The sequence below is a fragment of the Micropterus salmoides genome, unplaced genomic scaffold (genome assembly GCF_014851395.1).
Source record: "Micropterus salmoides isolate LMB-PRFRI ecotype aquatic unplaced genomic scaffold, ASM1485139v1 Ms_hic_scaffold_21, whole genome shotgun sequence".
NCBI classification, from domain to species: domain Eukaryota; kingdom Metazoa; phylum Chordata; class Actinopteri; order Centrarchiformes; family Centrarchidae; genus Micropterus; species Micropterus salmoides.
The window spans coordinates 25,919,412-25,940,185 of record NW_024041262.1 but is presented as its reverse complement, the minus strand read 5'-3'; the positions used below and the strand labels follow the sequence as shown (position 1 = coordinate 25,940,185).

At 42.3% G+C, this 20,774-nt stretch overlaps 1 protein-coding gene across 4 annotated transcripts in view; it reads right to left on the bottom strand.

The window, feature by feature from the left end:
* LOC119915620 (glutamate receptor ionotropic, delta-1-like) overlaps nucleotides 1-20,774 on the bottom strand; it is a 580,442-nt gene that overhangs the window by 67,055 nt on the left and 492,613 nt on the right. For all 4 annotated transcript variants that reach the window (XM_038735231.1, XM_038735232.1, XM_038735233.1 and 1 more), the window contains 2 exons: nucleotides 17,176-17,337; nucleotides 13,547-13,666 (listed from right to left, as the gene is read on the bottom strand). In XM_038735231.1, coding sequence (XP_038591159.1) covers nucleotides 13,547-13,666; nucleotides 17,176-17,337 — 282 coding nt within the window. The remainder of the gene's footprint in view (nucleotides 1-13,546; nucleotides 13,667-17,175; nucleotides 17,338-20,774) is intronic.

The window sequence follows — 20,774 nt, the reverse complement described above, 5'->3', positions numbered from 1 at the left end:
ATTAAAATTGAATTGAAGTCAAGAGAGCAAATGATGGCGGCAGATATTTTAGGTGAGTGGCAGTCGCGGTCAAATGATGGCGGTAATGATCGGCCTGGTGACAATTCGCCATTAAATGTTGCGTTCGTAATTTCCGGTAAGTGCACCACATCTGTGCTCACTTTGAATCGCACTGTCCTGAAAAAAATCGTATCGAACTGAATTTGTAATTGATTAATATGCATCTTTAATGTCTCGGAGACGCACAATTTGTCAAACTGTAAGATAAAAAGTTAAAACTGTACAAAGTCCCTGAGTAAATGTACTTATTTTCCATCATCAGTGCGATCTGAATTGAAACAAACTGCAATAAATATTAAATCAGTTGTTTTGCTCTTTACTGCAGAGCACATTATAGATTATCTTATCTAACTTTTCTTTTATTAATGAGGTTTTCAATTCTGTAATCGGAGCAGGGTGATGAGCACAAACACACACACATATACAGTGATCCACAGTGCTGGCGCATGTAGTGTGATCTAAAAAGCAAAGTCCGTATGAAGTGATTCTGCTGAGGTAAACACATAAATGCTGCAAGGACACACACTGATAGCGTAAGGAACACTCGACCCCCCACACACACACATCCCTGCAGGATTCCAACGGCTGTTCTTCACTCTTCTTTCCACAGGAAACTCTCTGATGCATTTTACTGTTACCAAACCTCTTTGATGTTTCTAATCTACACAAAGCTACGCTCTCCGGGGCCTTTTCAAAGAAAAACACACCAATATGAATGTCAATTAGTGTATATGTGTGTGTATCTGTGTGTTTCCCAGCTTTTGATTTCCACCTTTTTTGTTCATCTAAAAGACGATCCGTGGGTGTTGGATAATTAGCACTGCTGCAGGGACTCCGCAGAGCTTCATATTCAACCTTCACCGGATTACAGAACTTTAAGAAATCTGTTTTTCCATCATTTTTATTCAGTTCTGGACAATAACTCTCAACAAGAGCTTTATTTAGACTTCTCTGAGATGACGAGCAAAACATAAATAATAAGTTAACAAGATTATGAATTTCACCAAGAACACCAACTGCTTTCAATACTCGAGGCTACAGACACATTTCAAGAAAGATTTGAGGCTTCGCTCCAACCCTTATCTCCAGGAGAATTTAGCTTCACCTAATGGTCAGTCTGTTGTCTATTGTGCAGGTGATGAACACTTTTAAAAGTACAGTGTTAAATTCCCGGTCACGTGCTCCAAACAAAATAGGGGGTAGTCACAAACCTTGCAGTCCCCAAAAATAACGGTCAAAATAACACTGCTATGTTATAATCGTCACATGTGGCGTCGGCCTTTAGTTTATGTTACAGCTTGCTTGCCGGCACCATTTCCAGTGTTTGCCAGTCTAAAAGAAAGATCTCAACAAGAGCCGCCTCCAGTGGTGGAAAGCCACGCTTCGTTTCTTTGCCATCTTTGTGTATCTGCAACGCTAACCGGCTTTAACTCAGACGCTGTTTACACCTGGCATTAAAATGTGTCTTGGGTGATCAGATTGCGGTCAGATAGCACTTGACCTCATGAAAGTTCAGATGTAAATGCACCTGAGACGCATTCAGGACGGATTGTGATCCGATCTGCCAAACCACCTCCGAAGGTGGTCACGGACGCATTGTGACCACATGGAACACAAGTCTAAACGCAAATGTCACCGCCAGTCTGACAGCGCAGACAGGCGGTGTGTCCATACAGTGTTGTGCATGAACACCCTTAAATAGCGGCGATCGTTGAACATGCTCACGCTTTTGATGAACGGAACTCACGCACTGTTGAGTTAAACCAAAGTCCTTATAGGCAAGTCATGTCAGTCGGCCGCCATCTTGGCAACGCCTCCGGGCAGCTCTTATCTGAATGAATGGCGAGAGAGCCAGAACTGCAGTTTCACTGGTCACCGGGACATAAAAACATGAACAGAATCAGCTTTAAAGTCTGATAAAAATTGCTGAAAAGGTTTGACAACTTTGCCCCCAAATGAAGTTTAAAAAGCGTTTTACCCGACTTCTACTGCACATGCATCACTGCTACAGCGCAGTCTAAGTCAAACAGACCCATACGTCAGTGGAACCACACGATAGGCTGAAATATGTTTCCTGCTTTGCAGCTTGCAGAAGTTTACGCCTTTGGATTTTCTCCTGTGCTTTCATTTTGGTTGTTGCTGCAAATGTGTTTTGTGTGTCAGATCTTTCAACAAGAGCTCCACAGTGACATTTAGTCTAACCTTTGATAAGGTGGGTGAAGGGCACTATGTGTTATGTTCAGCCAGAGTCGCCTGAACTTTATTTGACTCAAGATTTATTACAGAAACAAATGATCTGACATCTGGCTTTTTCTTTGAGATGCGCCAACAATGGGAAAGAGAAAATAAGAGAAAATAGCCACGACTGAAGGGACGTGGCGATGCTTTTAAATCCAGTCCAAACACTGTTTTTCGTCAGTCTGTTTCATTACAGCTTTTTCATTTTCAGTCCTGCAATCATCATCAAACCTAATTTGGTGTCTCTTTATGGGACGTCCAAGCGCTCAGTGGTCATTCATCACTGCCCACGCCTAATAGCAAAAAAAACCACTCCATCTTTGTGAAAAAATGAAAAGGAAGAAAAATATCTATCTTGTTCAATGCATTATTCACAGAAATTAGCAAGCTTCGAGTTTTCAAAGGCACAAATTGTTGTTAACGACTCCAAATTACCTCAGGGATTTGAAATTAGTCCTGTCTGAGGCTCATTTTCGTTCTCCAACATGTCTAATGGATTCATTTCAGAAGGGCCGGTAACAATGCAGTCTGCATTACGGACAAATGGGTGGGTAATTTCTATCCTCAACAAAATAATTGCAAACCTCTTTAGCTCTTCTGAGGGAGAGAGGAGACTGACGAAGAGAGGAAAGAGTAAACAGGGACAAAGAAGAGACGGATCAGGGCACAGAGGGTCGATCCCTTTAATTAAAATAGGAGTAGCAGAAACGTGTTAAATGTGACATTTACAAAAATAAGTTATATAATCTGTTTTAAAAGGGTCGTTAAGATGTAAAACCAAATACACAAACACTATGTTTACAATTAGTGGATCATAAATCTGCAATCTTTGAATTTACGTTTTCCCAACCCGTTCTCACCCTCGACTCGTCACATATGGACGCATGGTCAAGACCCATCGCCGTCAGCGGGTAACGCACTGGGGATCCCTGTAGCGTCGGCTTGTGACAGTAAAGGCAGGTATATGATATTTAACAGAAAAGAGGTGCTGGAGTGGTGGATGGAGGGTGAAACAAAAAGCCAACATTAGATATTTTTATTTAAGTTACGTGAGGTACGTAAATTGCGAAAGTTTCGCAAGTGCCGTAAGTTAACTTACATGTTAACTGACCTACGAAGTTATTTTAACCCAAACCATGATCTTTTCTGAACCTTAACCAAGTAGTTTTTGTGCCTAAACCGAACCAAACGTGCTGTTTCAAAATGGCGATGTTTCCAAACGCTAGCATTTTATTTTGAAAGTCTAACCGGACGTTGCATATTTGTTGTTGCTAAGCGTTGCTAGCGTCTAAAAATGACGCTAAAGGGCCAAGCGTCAATAGGTGACGAGTCGGGAGTGAGAATGTGTTGGTTTTCCTGCCAAATTACGGAATATATTAGCAAACAATTAGTTTTGCTCCAAGGATCCAGATTACGTTTCATTTAACCTGTTGTTGAATGTGTGTACACAAAGTGGACGCACTGGAAACTCCCTAAATATGTTGTATAAGTCGTAGTTCTGCTTAGGGACAGCGGTTGGTGTATAAGTTAAGAGAAGATGGAGAAAGTGATGGTAAATGATAAATGATGATGTTGTGAGACCTGCTGGACAAACGCACGGTAAGCAAATGCTAAAAAAGTCAAAACTTCAGCTTTAGACCAACTCACACCCTCTGGTATTTAGTCAAACATTTTCTGCATGTGTTCATCTGGTTCGCTCGTCCGATAACGTTTACAGCTGCAGAGGTGAACTGTTTGGTGTGCGGCAAGCATTTTACAGAATAGAAATACAGTACAACCATGGCCAGTGTTTGGAGAATCACACGCAAAACAAAGTTTTGTTAAAGGCAATAAACCTTTCACTGTTACATGAAGGCAAACTCTTCATGAGGGGGCTCAGTTCTTGTAGAGCAGATGGACCTCCAACCATCTGCTGTCAGGCTGTTTATGGTGACGGCAGATGGCGAAAGGTGAAAAGGGCTGATGGTAAATTTGACGAGAACTCACTGGTTAGTGACCGTCTTAGAAGTGCATACCAGTGGGCCTAGGGAGCTTAAACACAAACTTTATTTTTATTTAACTTTATTTTATTTATTTAACGATTTCCACTTGAAACCAATAACAGTTATAGAGCTTTATTATATTTATTAGAGACTTGGTTTACACCTTTTTCTGTTTAAGGTAGGTGGGTCTAAGTCCAAAGGATGTTATAGATACCAGGTAGACACAGGTTCTAGATTAAATTAAATTATATTATTGGCAGCTAAACTTATAGAAACAGGTGCATGTCAAAACATTTGAATCTCAACGTTTCTGTAATATAAAGTCTTCTAAAATTATAATACATGTTGAGATGCTGGAGTTCTGATTTCCGTGAGCTGTAAACCGTAATAATGAAGATGAAAACAAATAAAGCTTAAAATATTTCACTTTATGTGTAATGAGTCTGGAACATATGAAAGTTTCACTTTTTGAATTAAATTAGGAAGAAAATGAACTTTTCCACGATATTCAAATGTAAAAAACTATTTAATGCAGACAATGAAGCTCCGTTTCTTACAGCATGAGCCGGTACAGATATAGAAAGTAGCTTTGCGTTATGGGCCACCCAGCCCCTATGTGCTGCTGTATCGACACCAACAACAACACAAAACCACTGATGGAAAATGTAACTGATCACTAATGGCCTCATTTGTTTATAGACATAATTAAATCGTTCCTAACTTTCCTCATTTTGCTGAGTGGCCTGTTAGCCTCCCTGCAGGACCCCTGAGAGTCCTCAGACCCTAGTTTGAAAACCACTGGAGCTAAATCAGGGCCCTATTACAACTTGGAGAGGTTGTCTGTCTGCTGTATTCATCCCAGCGGCCCTTCTGCGTCTGATTAAAAACAGCGATTGTCCGACACTCCCCTCTGAGGATGGTGGGCGAGAGCATAATGTTTTCTGACGCTCGTTCTGTCGCTGCCTCCAATTGAAGGGGACGGAAAAAATACCAGAGTTTTCTTTTCTGGGGAGGGCGATTTACCGACAACAAATTGCTGCGAAGACGCATCAAAAGTCAATGAGATGAGAAAAGTGAGGACAGAGAGATGGGACAGCACACGGGGGAGGTCTGAAGGACCCGAGCGCTGCGGCACAAGTTTCCGAGGAAAGAGGGAAATGACATTTCAATCTCTATCAGGTCTGATCCGGGGGTGGGAGGGGGAGCGGCGTTTCATCTGTGCTTTGAGAAATGGCCCTGGGAGGAGAGAGGAGAGGCGTGGACAGCACAGAGAGATGGAGATGGAGATTTGGATAACACGAACACTGTAGGGGGAAAATGAATCGAGCGTGTGTGTGTGATGAGAGCGAGTAGCTGATATCTCGCCGCCAGCCAGACGACATCTCCCTGCACATCAGAAACTCTATAAAACTTTCCTGTTTGTGATCAACACACGGCAGTCTCGCCTTTCTCTCAGCCAAACAGATTTAAACCGCCTGGAGAAATAAGTCGACGTCTGATAAACCGGAGGCTCGCTGTTTTAGTTTTCTAGCTCAGGTAATCCTCCAGAATCGGACAGCGGCGCCCGAGATCAGACAGGATGCAGTCGCTCAGAACAGATGGTCTCATTTTTTTCTTGTAATTAATTTTGTTTTTTCGAAGCAGATGTCTGTTCCATTCTGTTCTCACGTCAACAGCATTAACCATCGTCACCCACAAGTCTGTGTCCTGACCAGCGTAACGCAGGACTGACATTTTATTTTAAAACATTTGGGGCTGATTTCACAAAGACACATTTTAATTGCATCTCATACTGACACTTAGATACTTACCTTCAATCAGTAGCAATGTTCCAATTCAATATTTTTACATATCAGTGAACAGTTTTACAAATTCAAAGCACTCCTATAAACACAGAAAGCACATGTACAGCATTCTTCCTCCTATTCCATTATGATCGTACCTTTTTGTGTACGGAGACAGATTTGACCAGCAGTTTTTCAACCTTCCTTCTGTCGTGGGGAACAGACTGAAATGCAACTCCTTAATTGCAAATATCTGAAAAATTGCATTTGTTCTAATCCATACTAGCACTAAGCTGAATTTTACACAGACTGAATTTGAGAGGCAGCATGATTGCATCTGACGCAGGTGGACGTGAATTTGCCGCAGGCGACGCAAAGTGAGGCAAAGACGCATCTGTGCAAGTTGAAAAGGTGCAGCAGTATCCCGGTTTACCGTCTTATCCTTGACAATCAGATGAAATCTGGTTATTGACCAGGATCCAAGTTTCATCACCCACTGATGCTCGTTATCAAATCATTATCTGAAACGAACGGTCGCACTTATTTACATCTGGCTTTAGTCAAAGTCAACTTTATTGTCAATTCTGCCATACGCACAGGACATAGACAGCTTCTCCAGTGGCCTGTAGATCAGCTCAGGACACCCTTACTTTTTCAGGGTGTATATCTACTCAACCTTTTGTTTGTTCACCCTAACAGCCAACAAACCAGCTGAATGTTAGCTGGAAGCTAGCTAGCGACAGACTGAGCGACTGTTTCTATGCATGTTCAGCTCAGCCTCTGACTGAACTTATTACTCTCGTTCATAAGACTCAAACGTTTTAAACTCAAATGTCACTCTTTCCACTGACTATGTCTGCAGTCGCCCTGCCTCTAAATTCCCCTTGGCATTCAACACACACTGAACTGTACTGAACTGCGTTCATATGGTGCTTTTATCCAAAGTGCTTTTCTATTTATCTCTCATTCACACCATAACACAGACAATCACACAGCGAGCTACCCTGCAGGGCGCTGGCCGTACCAACGGAAGCAACTTGGGGTTCAGGAACCGGGGTTTTAAACCACCGATTCTGCAATCTTTCTGGCTGCATCGTATAACTTGTTCATCTTGTTTGGAAGCTCACATATAAAGTACATCACACAGGCACTGTGTATGTGAGAGGGCTAATCACTGTGAGGGCGTCGTTGTGCATGTGAGTGTTTATATTGGAGATCTATGTCAGTGCAGGTGGGTGGGGGGGTAACAGTGTGTTGGTGTGTGTGTGAGCTATGGGCCTGTGTTCTCCTAATGGCAATTATATAACACAGGGGGACTCATAACTCAGAATGAGAAGCCAGGTGATTAAATCTTCATTACTGCAGCAGCCGCCCTGTGTGTGTGTGTGTGTGTGTGTGTGTGTGTGTGTTCTAACAACCTTGCACTGACACAAAGTACCTTCAAGCTGCTAAATTATCATAATTGTTATGTATGCTTGCAAAACGGATTGTAAATTAGATGGATAATTAACATGTGTGTGCATGTTTTATGTGTCCAAACACACGAGGAAAACCCCTTTAAACCCCTTGTTTTCATCTTTCCACTTTCATTTATTTTGGTTTAATACTGTACTTTTGATCAAATGTGGCTAAACGATCACTGGGTTTGGGTTTGTTGAAGCAGTGCACAAACATTGATTTGAAGAGAGACTCGCCCGAGTGGAGCGCCACTCGATTCACAGAATGTTTTCATTTAAACTGAAAATCTCCTCCCTCCGTCTGTAAACTCTTTCCTCTGCATGTATATATGTGAATCTTAAAGTTATAATTATTATAATATACATTTTATTAGATTGTATCCCTCCTACTCATATTCATTATCTCTTCACCATCCTTCTGTCTTGTTTTCTTTTTATTTGTCTCTGATTTCTTCCTCTCTATCTCTTCCTCCTCCTCACTATCATTCCTACTTCTGTCATATTTTTACTTTACTACTCTTTTTACTTCACTTCCTTTACTTCTCTTTTCAAGTCTAATTTCAGAGGCCTAATCCTCCTTTGCTTTTTTTCTTCTTACCTTTTATTTTCATATTTCAGTTGTCAGTTTGGAGTCACAAACAAAAATCACACTTAGAATAAAGGCACAAAAAAGTCTGAATTTAGTGTTTTCTACATATAAACTTTATATGGCCGGGCCGTCCAGGTATATTAACGGCTGCCGAGTTATATAAAGGCTGCTCAGGTATATAAATGGCCGGCGAGTTATATAAAGGCTGCTCGGGTATATAAACGCCCGTCCAGGTATATTTACAGCCGCCAAGTTATATAAACGCCCGTCCAGGTATATTAACGGCTGCCGAGTTATATAAAGGCTGCTCGGGTATATAAACGCCCGTCCAGGTATATTTACAGCCGCCAAGTTATATAAACGCCCGTCCAGGTATATTAACGGCTGCCGAGTTATATAAAGGCTGCTCGGGTATATAAACGCCCGTCCAGGTATATTTACAGCCGCCAAGTTATATAAATGCCCGTCCAGGTATATTAACGGCTGCCGAGTTATATAAAGGCTGCTCGGGTATATAAACGCCCGTCCAGGTATATTAACGGCTGCCGAGTTATATAAAGGCTGCTCGGGTATATAAACGCCCGTCCAGGTATATTTACAGCTGCCAAGTTATATAAACGCCCGTCCAGGTATATTAACGGCTGCCGAGTTATATAAAGGCTGCTCAGGTATATAAACAGCCGGCGAGTTATATAAAGACCGTCCAGGTATATTAACGGCCGCCGAGTTATATAAAGGCTGTGCAGGTATATAAACGCCTGTCCAGGTATATAAACGGCCGGCGAGTTATATAAAGACCGTCCAGGTATATTAACGGCCGCCGAGTTATATAAAGACCGTCCAGGTATATTAACGGCCGCCGAGTTATATAAAGGCCGTGCAGGTATATTAACGGCTGCAGAGTTATATAAAGGCCGTTCAGGTATATTAACGGCTGCCGAGTTATATAAAGGCCGTTCAGGTATATTAACGGCTGCAGAGTTATATAAAGGCCGTTCAGGTATATTAACGGCTGCCGAGTTATATAAAGGCTGCTCGGGTATATAAACGCCCGTCCAGGTATATTAACGGCTGCCGAGTTATATAAAGGCTGCTCGGGTATATAAACGCCCGTCCAGGTATATTTACAGCTGCCAAGTTATATAAACGCCCGTCCAGGTATATTAACGGCTGCCGAGTTATATAAAGGCTGCTCAGGTATATAAACAGCCGGCGAGTTATATAAAGACCGTCCAGGTATATTAACGGCCGCCGAGTTATATAAAGGCTGTGCAGGTATATAAACGCCTGTCCAGGTATATAAACGGCCGGCGAGTTATATAAAGACCGTCCAGGTATATTAACGGCCGCCGAGTTATATAAAGACCGTCCAGGTATATTAACGGCCGCCGAGTTATATAAAGGCCGTGCAGGTATATTAACGGCTGCAGAGTTATATAAAGGCCGTTCAGGTATATTAACGGCTGCCGAGTTATATAAAGGCCGTTCAGGTATATTAACGGCTGCCGAGTTATATAAACGCCCGTCCAGGTATATTTACAGCCGCCAAGTTATATAAACGCCCATCCAGGTATATTAAGGGCTGCCGAGTTATATAAAGGCCGTGCAGGTATATAAAGGCCATCCAGGTATATTAACGGCTGCCGAGTTATATAAAGGCCATCCAGGTATATTAACGGCTGCCGAGTTATATAAAGGCTGCTCAGGTATATTAACGCTCGTCCAGGTATATTTACAGCTGCCAAGTTATATAAAGGCCATCCAGGTATATTAACGGCTGCCGAGTTATATAAAGGCTGCTCAGGTATATTAACGCTCGTCCAGGTATATTTACAGCTGCCAAGTTATATAAAGGCCATCCAGGTATATTAACGGCTGCCGAGTTATATAAAGGCCATCCAGGTATATTAACGGCTGCCGAGTTATATACTGTAAAGGCCATCCAGGTATATTAACGGCTGCCGAGTTATATAAAGGCCATCCAGGTATATTAACGGCTGCCGAGTTATATAAAGGCCATCCAGGTATATTAACGGCTGCCGAGTTATATAAAGGCTGCTCAGGTATATAAACGCCCGTCCAGGTATATTTACAGCTGCCAAGTTATATAAAGGCCATCCAGGTATATTAACGGCTGCCGAGTTATATAAAGGCCATCCAGGTATATTAACGGCTGCCGAGTTATATAAAGGCCATCCAGGTATATTAACGGCTGCCGAGTTATATAAAGGCCATCCAGGTATATTAACGGCTGCCGAGTTATATAAAGGCTGCTCAGGTATATAAATGCCCTTCCAGGTATATTAACGGCCGCCGAGTTATATAAAGGCTGCCCAGGTATATAAACGACTGCCTGGGTATATCAACGGCCGTGTATATATAAAAACAGGTGCCCAGGTATATTAATGGCAGTCCAGGAATATTAACGGCTGCCGAGTTATATAAAGGCTGCTCAGGTATATAAACGGCTGCCGAGTTATATAAAGGCTGCTCGGGTATATAAACGCCCGTCCAGGTATATTTACAGCCGCCAAGTTATATAAACGCCCGTCCAGGTATATTAACGGCTGCCGAGTTATATAAAGGCTGCTCAGGTATATAAACGGCCGGCGAGTTATATAAAGGCTGCTCAGGTATATAAACGGCCGGCGAGTTATATAAAGACCGTCCAGGTATATTTACAGCTGCCAAGTTATATAAAGGCCATCCAGGTATATTAATGGCTGCCGAGTTATATAAAGACCGTCTAGGTATATTAACGCCCGTCCAGGTATATAAAGGCCGTGCAGGTATATAAACGCCCGTCCAGGTATATTAACGGCTGCCGAGTTATATAAAGGCTGCTCGGGTTTATAAACGCCCGTCCAGGTATATTTACAGCCGCCAAGTTATATAAACGCCCGTCCAGGTATATTAACGGCTGCCGAGTTATATAAAGGCTGCTCAGGTATATAAACGGCCGGCGAGTTATATAAACGGCCGGCGAGTTATATAAAGGCTGCTCAGGTATATAAACGGCCGGCGAGTTATATAAAGACCGTCCAGGTATATTTACAGCTGCCAAGTTATATAAAGGCCATCCAGGTATATTAACGGCTGCCGAGTTATATAAAGGCTGCTCGGGTATATAAACGCCCGTCCAGGTATATTTACAGCCGCCAAGTTATATAAACGCCCGTCCAGGTATATTAACGGCTGCCGAGTTATATAAAGGCTGCTCAGGTATATAAACGCCCGTCCAGGTATATTTACAGCCGCCAAGTTATATAAAGGCCATCCAGGTATATTAACGGCTGCCGAGTTATATAAAGGCTGCTCAGGTATATAAACGGCCGCCGAGTTATATAAAGGCCGTGCAGGTATATAAAGGCCATCCAGGTATATTAACGGCTGCCGAGTTATATAAAGGCCATCCAGGTATATTAACGGCTGCCGAGTTATATAAAGGCTGCTCAGGTATATTAACGCTCGTCCAGGTATATTTACAGCTGCCAAGTTATATAAAGGCCATCCAGGTATATTAACGGCTGCCGAGTTATATAAAGGCTGCTCAGGTATATAAATGCCCTTCCAGGTATATTAACGGCCGCTGAGTTATATAAAGGCTGCCCAGGTATATAAACGACTGCCTGGGTATATCAACGGCCGTGTATATATAAAAACAGGTGCCCAGGTATATTAATGGCGGTCCAGGTGTAGCTGGGGAACTATTTTAGCATTTTTCATCTATTACGTTACAAAACTCAGTTTAGTACAATACAATGTTACATAATACACCGTATAAACATTATTAATCCACCCTATTTAATAGTGTATATAAAATAGTACTTTACAAACTGTTCAGTCAGAGTAAACGAGAGTGATTGGATCAGTGCAGCTACTTGGTTTTGAGTTTGACACACAGTAATACAGCACATCACCGCTGAGGTCAAGGTGGTGCACTGAAATACAGTGACACCATGCGTATTGTCTAATCATATATTTTATTATACATTTACAAGAAGAGTACTTAAAAACCTTCTGGGTGTTAATTAAACCCTCATTCATCCTTTTAGATATTGACTGGTTTACAGGGGAGCTGTTAATCGAGGTTAACGAGACATAGTTAAACACATTTGTCAGTAATTTTTAATTTAAATTTATACTCGCTGTTCCATTAATGATGACTGTCTTCATTTAAAAAGGAATACACGAGCTGTAAATCTGCCTGTTCAACAACTACAGCTCCCATCAGGCATTGGTGGTGGTACAATAGTTCACATGTTTCTACAACACCGAGTTAAAGTCTCCCTCAACACCTCTGGCTGTAGACGATGTGAAAAATATATTTAATAAGGGTCAAATCATTTTCTAAAAACAGGCTTTACCGATCGGTACAGTTGTAACTTCATGGTAGAGGTAGAAAAAGAAAAGAAATCGACTGTTCTTCTGATCCTTCATTGTTGTTAATATGGCTGTTAATTATTCCATTACATATGTTTTTTCAAAACAGGCTCAACCAAACAATTAAGTTGTAAGAATAGTGTTGCTAAACGTTTAATAAAAAAAATTATACTTGAAAATATTCACAGTTATTAAAATGTTTTATTATATTTGATAAAAAAACATCAGTGTGATTGTGAGATGTTTTAAAAGTGTTGTAAATATGTAGACTAATATAATATATATATTACTAGCATCAAAACTTTTTACCAAATGTTAGAAGATACGTTTTTTGGTATTTAAATGTATTTGATATTTTTACCACGAATGACCATCTCAACTGAAGAGAACTTTATTTAAAACAAGTATTTGGTCTGTAAAAAACAAAGAAAAAAAAAACATTGATTGTCGTTGTTTTTGCCCCAAAGAAATAAAAAATGCACATTAAGGCATTTGTGCCGGAGCTCCGTCGCAGCACCGCCCTTCTTCATTTCATCCAGCCTAACAGTCTAATGGATTTTCTAATTAAAGGTTTGATTTGGTCGCTTATAATGCTTTCTGTTTGCCTTTTAAAACAATGTGCAGGTACGCCATGCGTTTTAAATAGGCTAATTAAAAATCTGATGCGAAGTTCTTAATTATTTTTGGCGGTCGGCACATTTCACGCGGTCCGGCACCAATTAATCAACGCACTTAAAGGATTAAATGCTTGTCCTTTGTAGGAAACAATTGAAATATTGGACAGACATTTTCCCGGGGGAAGCTTGTGGGAACTTTTCAACTGGGCCTCATCATAGTTTCTTGTATCAGGACACCACATCACCAGAACATGTTCTTCTCATAAACAACGTGACTGTATGCCTGCAAAATCCTCCTTCCACAGAATAATGTGACAAGTCCGTTCAGTCAGAATATCAGGCTGCAGCTTTTTGGGTTTGACACACTTTGGCGATGTCGCCTCGGCACCATTTTATTTGCCAGTTCATGTGTTGAAGTGAAACGCTGTGAACTCACCCTCTTGATGTCCTTGCCGAAGGTCTCGCTGAAGCTGGAGCCGAGGATCTCAAACTGGACGTGAGAGTTGGAGCCGCCGTCCTTAAAATCCATCGTACCTGTCAGACCCGTGATGTTGCCCTGAAGAAAGAGAGAGAGGATCATCTGTAGCTGCTGTCTGGCAGGACGGGACACCTTTACTTTCTCCTAAACTTTATCTGACTCATTCTCCTGTAACAGTTTGCTTTGGTGTGGATGGGTCGACTTTTCCCAATGACAAACACATTTGGTTGTTTGCTTTGGAGGACTCGCAGCCGCTCGCACTGCGGCACGAAGGAGAGAGAGCAGAAAATAACGGCTACTTTATTAAACTGTATCTCATCATGTACCCGTTGTAAAAGAGGCCTTTGCCAGTGGTGTTAACTTTAATGTCCGTGCAGATAAAATATAATGAAGTGACAGAGAGAGGCAGAGAGGGAGGGATGAAGGGAGGAAGACGTTAGACGTATATTAAAGGAGGGTCAGAAAGAGTAATGAAGGGGGAAATGGTATAAGATGAAAGTGAGAGAGTGGAGCAAACTGCAAATGAAGATAGAAGAAGAAAATCTGGAAGCTTCATCGAGGCCTGCAGAGGTTTTCCTGTGGTGACCTTTGCTGCTGCCACCATCCCTTTACCTAACTCAATATCAGACTGCATCCCATGATGCTCTGTGAGCGGCTAAGCTGTGTGATATTGACATCCTCAACAGAGGGCAGAGAAATCCCCATGGCAACCAGTCCAAGAAAGACCAAAGCCCGATATAGATCCAGACCTAATGAATCATTAGTTTATTAATCAATGTTCCGCTTTATTTATTCATGCTTTCTGGCTCCCCTTGTTGATCAGCTGCCTTCATGATGGCTTCCATATGGAATATACAGCGGCAAACAGAGTGAGATGTACGGCGTGTCGCATAAAACATCATTAGAGCCCGAGTGAGCGAGCCGAATTCAGCCGGTGACCGTGTGGTGCTGTTCCACTGAAAGGCCACGGATGAAATGTCGTTTCATGACTTCACATCAGTTCATGTGGGATGTAAAGCAAGACTGAAGACACCCATCACCGCAGGCCGACGAGCTAAATGTTCGCCTGTCAGCCGCAAAGGTCGCGATCATTGTCACCTGCAGGAAAATAATGTTTGTTTTGGTTTGCGAGCAGCTCGCTACAAAGTCAGCGACGCTTCCGGTGCTCCATCTGTCGTTCAACAATGAAGAAATGTGACTGGACTGCGTCTCTCCTTGAACAACAGAGCAGTGCTTTCTGAACTCGGGTGTGTCAGCATGTCTGATTCTGATGGAAACTCTTGTTTGCAGGGGACACAAGGTCACGAGAGCTGCAATAAAAACATAAAGCTACCGACATGAAGCGGTCAAACCAAGCAATTACACTTATAGGAGAGAATTTAGCAAGAAAAAGGTCAATAACATGTAACCTGTCTTAGCTGTTTAAATGATCATTTCTGTATTTTTAAACCTGAGCCCTATATTTTGGTGTGGAAATGACTGATAGGTACAAAAGGTTTTGAATCCGTGCAGTAGATTGAGCCAGAAGCTGAGTGGCTGCAAGGTAGTTCTTCTTCGGGGCAACTGCACTCAGACTGTTCAGGTGTCTGACATCATCATGGAAAGGATCCCTACGAGGGACTCCCTTTGTTTTTAACAGGAAACTGAAGACTCGTGAGAGGCGAGTTGTAGCAGGAAGATGCCGGTGGAAACGAGGGAGAGGAGTTTGTCGTGTATGTAGAGGAGCTGCTAGCAAGACAAACTCCCAATAAACTGTTCGTCTGTTTAACCGAACCTGAGCTCAACCATTCGCTGAACTTTGGGAAAGATCAAAACGTCTAATATCCTTTTGTCGAAGTTCAGGACTTGAATCATTATGAAATCAATCAAGATGACAATGAAAACGAAGGTCCTCTGTGTACTTTTACATGTTTACATCTTCATTTCATTTTGTTCTCTTGGCAAACTGTTTTAGTCAGATATTAAAGTGATGCTAAAGTTTGCTCCTTCATCCAGACCTACACACACCTGTAAGAGTGAAAGTGCTCTGCTCTGTCCATTTTCAACTCCGTGCTCGTCGTCTTCTGAAAAAGTCATTTTCTATCTCATCACCAAAACAGGGGCTGGTGGAAATGTTTGTCGAATTCAAGGGGAGCCAAAAAATTTAATAACAACAGGAAATGTGGAGATGTTCTGCCCAGACTGCAGGAAAACAGCCTATATAAAATTCAAACTGTATAAATGTCTTTCTGACACAGCGGGGAAAAAGGTTTCTAAGTTAAATATGAAAAATGTTTGTGGTGTTGTGTTGGTACCTGAAGGGAAAATGTCTGTTCTTCCTAACTTGGGTGATATTTTTGTAGTTTTGTCATCCTGATTCCCACACTGTTTTACACACATTCATTCATTTAGCTGACGCTTTTATCCAAAGCGACGTACAATGTCTATACATGTCAGAGGTCGCACGCCTCTGGAGCAACGAGGGGTTAAGTGTCTTGCTCACTGAGGATTCGAACCCAGGTCTCTCACACCAAAGGCATGTGTCCTAAATCCACTGCTCCATCACCACACCCACCCTGTTTCAGTCACAGACGATGTATCTAAACCACACAGAGTAAAGTTGACCCAAACAGAAATGTGTGTAATGCCTCTGGACTTGCTCGACTGCGTTTCGCTTGGATTGGTTCACTGAGCTGAAATAAAACATCACTCCTGTGTCTCTGCCGTGTGCAGGTCTTTCACTGTGACAGCACACCTCGCGGTCCGTCAGGTCGGGTGGAAGCCATCTATTCTGAAGTCAGAATATGGATCATTAACAGACAAACAGTCGGATCAAAGGTCTGCATCAGTGCAGCGTGACACGCTGTATGTGAGCACGTTACAGGAGAGGAAAGAAAGATCACTAACGAGCTCAGTGGTTATTACTATCAGAGATGGTCAAAAAAACAAACGCTATTCCTGCTCTGAGGGACTCATCAGCACGGCTGAAGAGCAACTTTTGCCAATTAGGCTGTGAGAATGAGACTACAGGTTGTTGAGATGCACATCAGCGTTTGGACTGAACGGCTTTCTTGTTTCATGTTTCACCTGCAGCGTTTCAGGTCTGATTTCTCTTCTGTTCACAGAGAAGTTGTTTATTCTTCTATTTAATGTCTGTATAAATCTAATTTAAAGCTCTCCTCCACGTGCTCTCCTCAGTCTTCAAAGCTTTCTTTAATTACAATTTTAATAGAAAACAACACGTGCGCTACCGTTTTATGCCATCTTGAATCAGACAGGCAATCCGGCTCTTCTCTGTTTAAATGCTACAGAAGAGATCAAGGTAATTGGGTGAGCTAACGAGGAATCGCATTCAGGCTGTTAATCAGTTCGACAACCTTGAAAATATTAGAAGACTTTGACGTAGTGAGTTTGAGAGCTTATTTCTGCGGGGAATTACAAATTAAATATTTGTAGAACTGTGAACGATGTTAGTTATCTTATGAAATGGGATGGCTGCAGAGCACCGGAGGGGTCTGTAAACCGCGTGTTGGGGTCTGTTCTTGCCCTGAATGCACCGTGAGACTAAAGGTAGGTTCTTCAGGTTTGGTGTCAGAAAGCCTCAGTACCTTCTGGATGGTCTCTAGCATGGACCAGCCTCCGTTCCACGGCTTGGTGGACTTCCTGATGCAGTTGAGGCTGGCCATACTGTGCCACTTCCTGTCCTCCAGCTTCCTGTAGAAGGCGTTGGCCAGCATCAGCACACTGTCATACAGGTAGAGGTTCGACACCTGGAGAGGGGAGGAGACACGGGGGAAGAGGAGAGGCAGGTATAAACAAATGTGTTTTATGTCAGCAGCGCATAAAGATTGATCTCAAGATATCAAGAAATAAAGATGTCAACACAACCTTGCAGAATATCACGATCTGCTTTAAAGAAGTTGTCGCTAAAGCTCACCAGCAAATGTTTTTCTCCTCGTCTCTAACCAGCTAACGTTTCTACAGTTGGTTATTTGGATTTCATGAGTGCATTTGCATAAATAAATTGTAAAGAGAATGACTAGAAATACAGTTAAATAAAGAATAAATGAATGAAAACAAAATGTAGTGCAAGGTTTAAAGCTTAGCAAAAGTTTGCATGACACTTTTTACTACCCCCCTGGTAGTTTACTCTGTTTGTTTGTAGTCCAGCAGAACGCCGTTTTAAGTCTGGATTTTAAAGTCGGAGCAATTGTCAAATCTATTTGCTGCGTAGAAGCTAAATGCTTCTTCTTCATGTTTGTTTTGACTCTGGGGACAATCAACATACCGGTCCCTGAAGACCTGAGGGGTCTAGAAAACATTTCAGCGACGTACTTTGGCCCTAAACCATTTAGTGATTTATAGATGAGCAGCTGTATTTTGAAATCAAGTTTCTGACACACCAAAGTAAGGATTTAAGAACTGGTGTAATGTGTTGTTATACTCTGGTCTAGAGTGTGAAAAATCTTCTCTGCGTCCCCATTTCACACTATATAATAAGTGTAAACACCTTATTTCTACAAATAGGCGTCACATTGTTAGTTTGCTTGAAATAAAGTAATTAAAATGTTTGTACTGAGAGGACACTGGCAGGACTCTGCAAGGTAAACCTTGCAAAGGGAGACGTGTTCTCTAATGATTAAATAATTGGATTTTTATGTTGTAAGGTTTCCCTGAAGCTGGCTCACCACTCACACTGTATTTGAAAATGCTCTTTGTGCCGAGCATTGTGGGACGGTATTGAACATCAACAGCACACTGAAAGTGCTTTTTGTCTTTTACACAGCAACACGGTCAACAAGAGTGTTTCTTTCTGATTTTGAAAACATTATAAATGCATTTCAGATTTCAAGGTTAACACACACAAAGGAACACGTGTGACACAGCTGGGTCCCACATCGTCTGCTGGCTCTAAGCTAACACCATGAGCACTGCTGACACACACACACACACACACACACACAGGCTGGATGGCGTTCAGATGACAGTCAGCTAGTGTCGAGTCTGTCCACATGTGATCGCGCCGTCTCTCATCCTCTCCTCACCCTGCAGAGGAAACACACTGTGACACGCACACACATGCCCAGGCAGGGAGTAGAGACCAAATGCAGGGTGACAAATGAGCATCACTCTGTCCAGATGAGTACATCTGACTGGCATGAAGTCCAGACAGCACGCTGCCTGAGGCCGTGACACACACACACACACACACTCACAGATAAAGCATTTATGCTCTTTTGTCATGGAAATGAGAACACAACCCGGTGACAGAGACAGAAACAGGGAGAAAGGAAAAGAAAAGCAAATTAAACAATCTGTCCTAAAGGTACAAACCCTTTGTGTGTTGTTTACCAATCCACTGATTGATCTAAATGTGATTAAAACAGCAGCTCCAAAATGTAAAACCTGCTGCCGCTCCTGAACGCTTTGAGTGTTTGACTTCAGAGGCAACAGGTTTATGCAGAGGGCCAATAGCCAAACATCGTGTTTCCTTAATACAGAACTATTTGTCTTCTCTCCTCCTGACAACCAGATTTAGAGGAAACGAAAACAAACCTGTTCTCGTACCGACTGTAAAACTTTGATTAATAGCCCGGGCTTTTATTTGATAAACTCAATGAATTGGCCCTGCCTGTATTTGAGACAGGCCTTTAATTCCTTTTGCACAAAACTGAAACAGTTTATTTATTTCAAACAGATTATTACTTGTATAAAAGAGATCCAATAATATCAAATACACGTCAGACGGCTTATGCGCTTTTATTTTGAAGGCAGCAATGTAAGGAAAACAACAGCAGGGTGCAGGATGAGAAAAGTTAGCAGACGGAGAGCGACAGACTTCACGTGAAAAGCTGTTCTGATTCTTTTGATGGGTGGACCCTTCCAGACTAAAGGAAGATAAATAATCGGGAACATTCGGACTTAACAAAGGTAACGTCAGTCAGCACTTTTTCTTTTTCATCTCTTGTACCATGCCGGTTACATCAGTAAATCTACAAGAATCAGACTTTGGGGCTCGTTGTTTCCATTAAATGAACTGAACTATTAAATTGTGGAGAATCTAACCGATCTAACGATGTGCAGCGTGTCCACACTGACAGATTAAACATTAATATTTGTATTAACGATCTGAGCAGCTTAGAAGCAGCGAAAGCGGCGACACCGCGGGGTTCAAGAGGTTTAATACATCCAGAGAACTTCTATATAAAACCAGACCAGGATTCTAATGGAGACCTGCGTTTATTTGTCAAAATGTGTTCCCACAGCAGGCCAGGAGACGGGGCAGGCGGCTGTTAATTAAAGTTTAATGGTATGTCATGTGACGCAAGTCATCTATAAAACTTTAATTAACTTCAAATATGTCAACTTTGATTTTCATTCACACAGGACTCGACCCTCGGTCTCCTGAGTCAAGGTCCAGAGTTGACTTCCCTTAGCCAGATACTGCAACAGGGCTTTGCTTTTGTTTTCGAGAGCAGCAATCCTGCACCGCTGTTGTTATAATGGCGATCGATCTGTCTCTCAGGTGGAAGACCAGAGCTGATATAAACAGCTTTTAGCAGGATTTTGTAGTGAGGCGGTCAGGGAGAAACAGCACGTTAAGCTGCTGTGGTAGCAGCTGGCGCGCTAGTCGTGAATCGGTCCTGGAAAGCCAATCATAAGAAGCGGCAGGCAAGACGTGTTTGGGTTCAGTGATTCTTCAGGGGACTAGTCAAAAAATCCAAAGACAGGAACCTAAAGATAGCAGGCAGACAAGGTGGATGTGGAAGTCCTGACGGTTGGTTATAATCCTGGGTGGAGCAGAGGAGACATTCAAACCTCAAATGCCATTTTAGCTGGGAAACAGCAACACAGCGCCCTGATTAACTGGTGCCTGATTAATGAGGCAAACAAAAGGTAGTTGATGGTGCACTCATTCACTCTTTTCTTCAGCAGAAATCTTGACTATCTTCCCTGTTTCAGCTTTAATTCCTGGAAAACTTAACTGCTAGAAACACCAGCTCCTCCCATTGCAGCAGCATTATTCCCATTTGTTAACGGATGCCGTGTGAATCTGTCCGTGATGACAACCTGCTGACACGGTTTGATGGATGGACGCTCTCTCTCCACCATCAGGGAGCGGGTGACATCAAAGAACATTTAACCCTCTTTTGCATTAATTATTGAGTCAAAGGGCCCTCGTTTACCTGCCTCCCTGACGGATTCA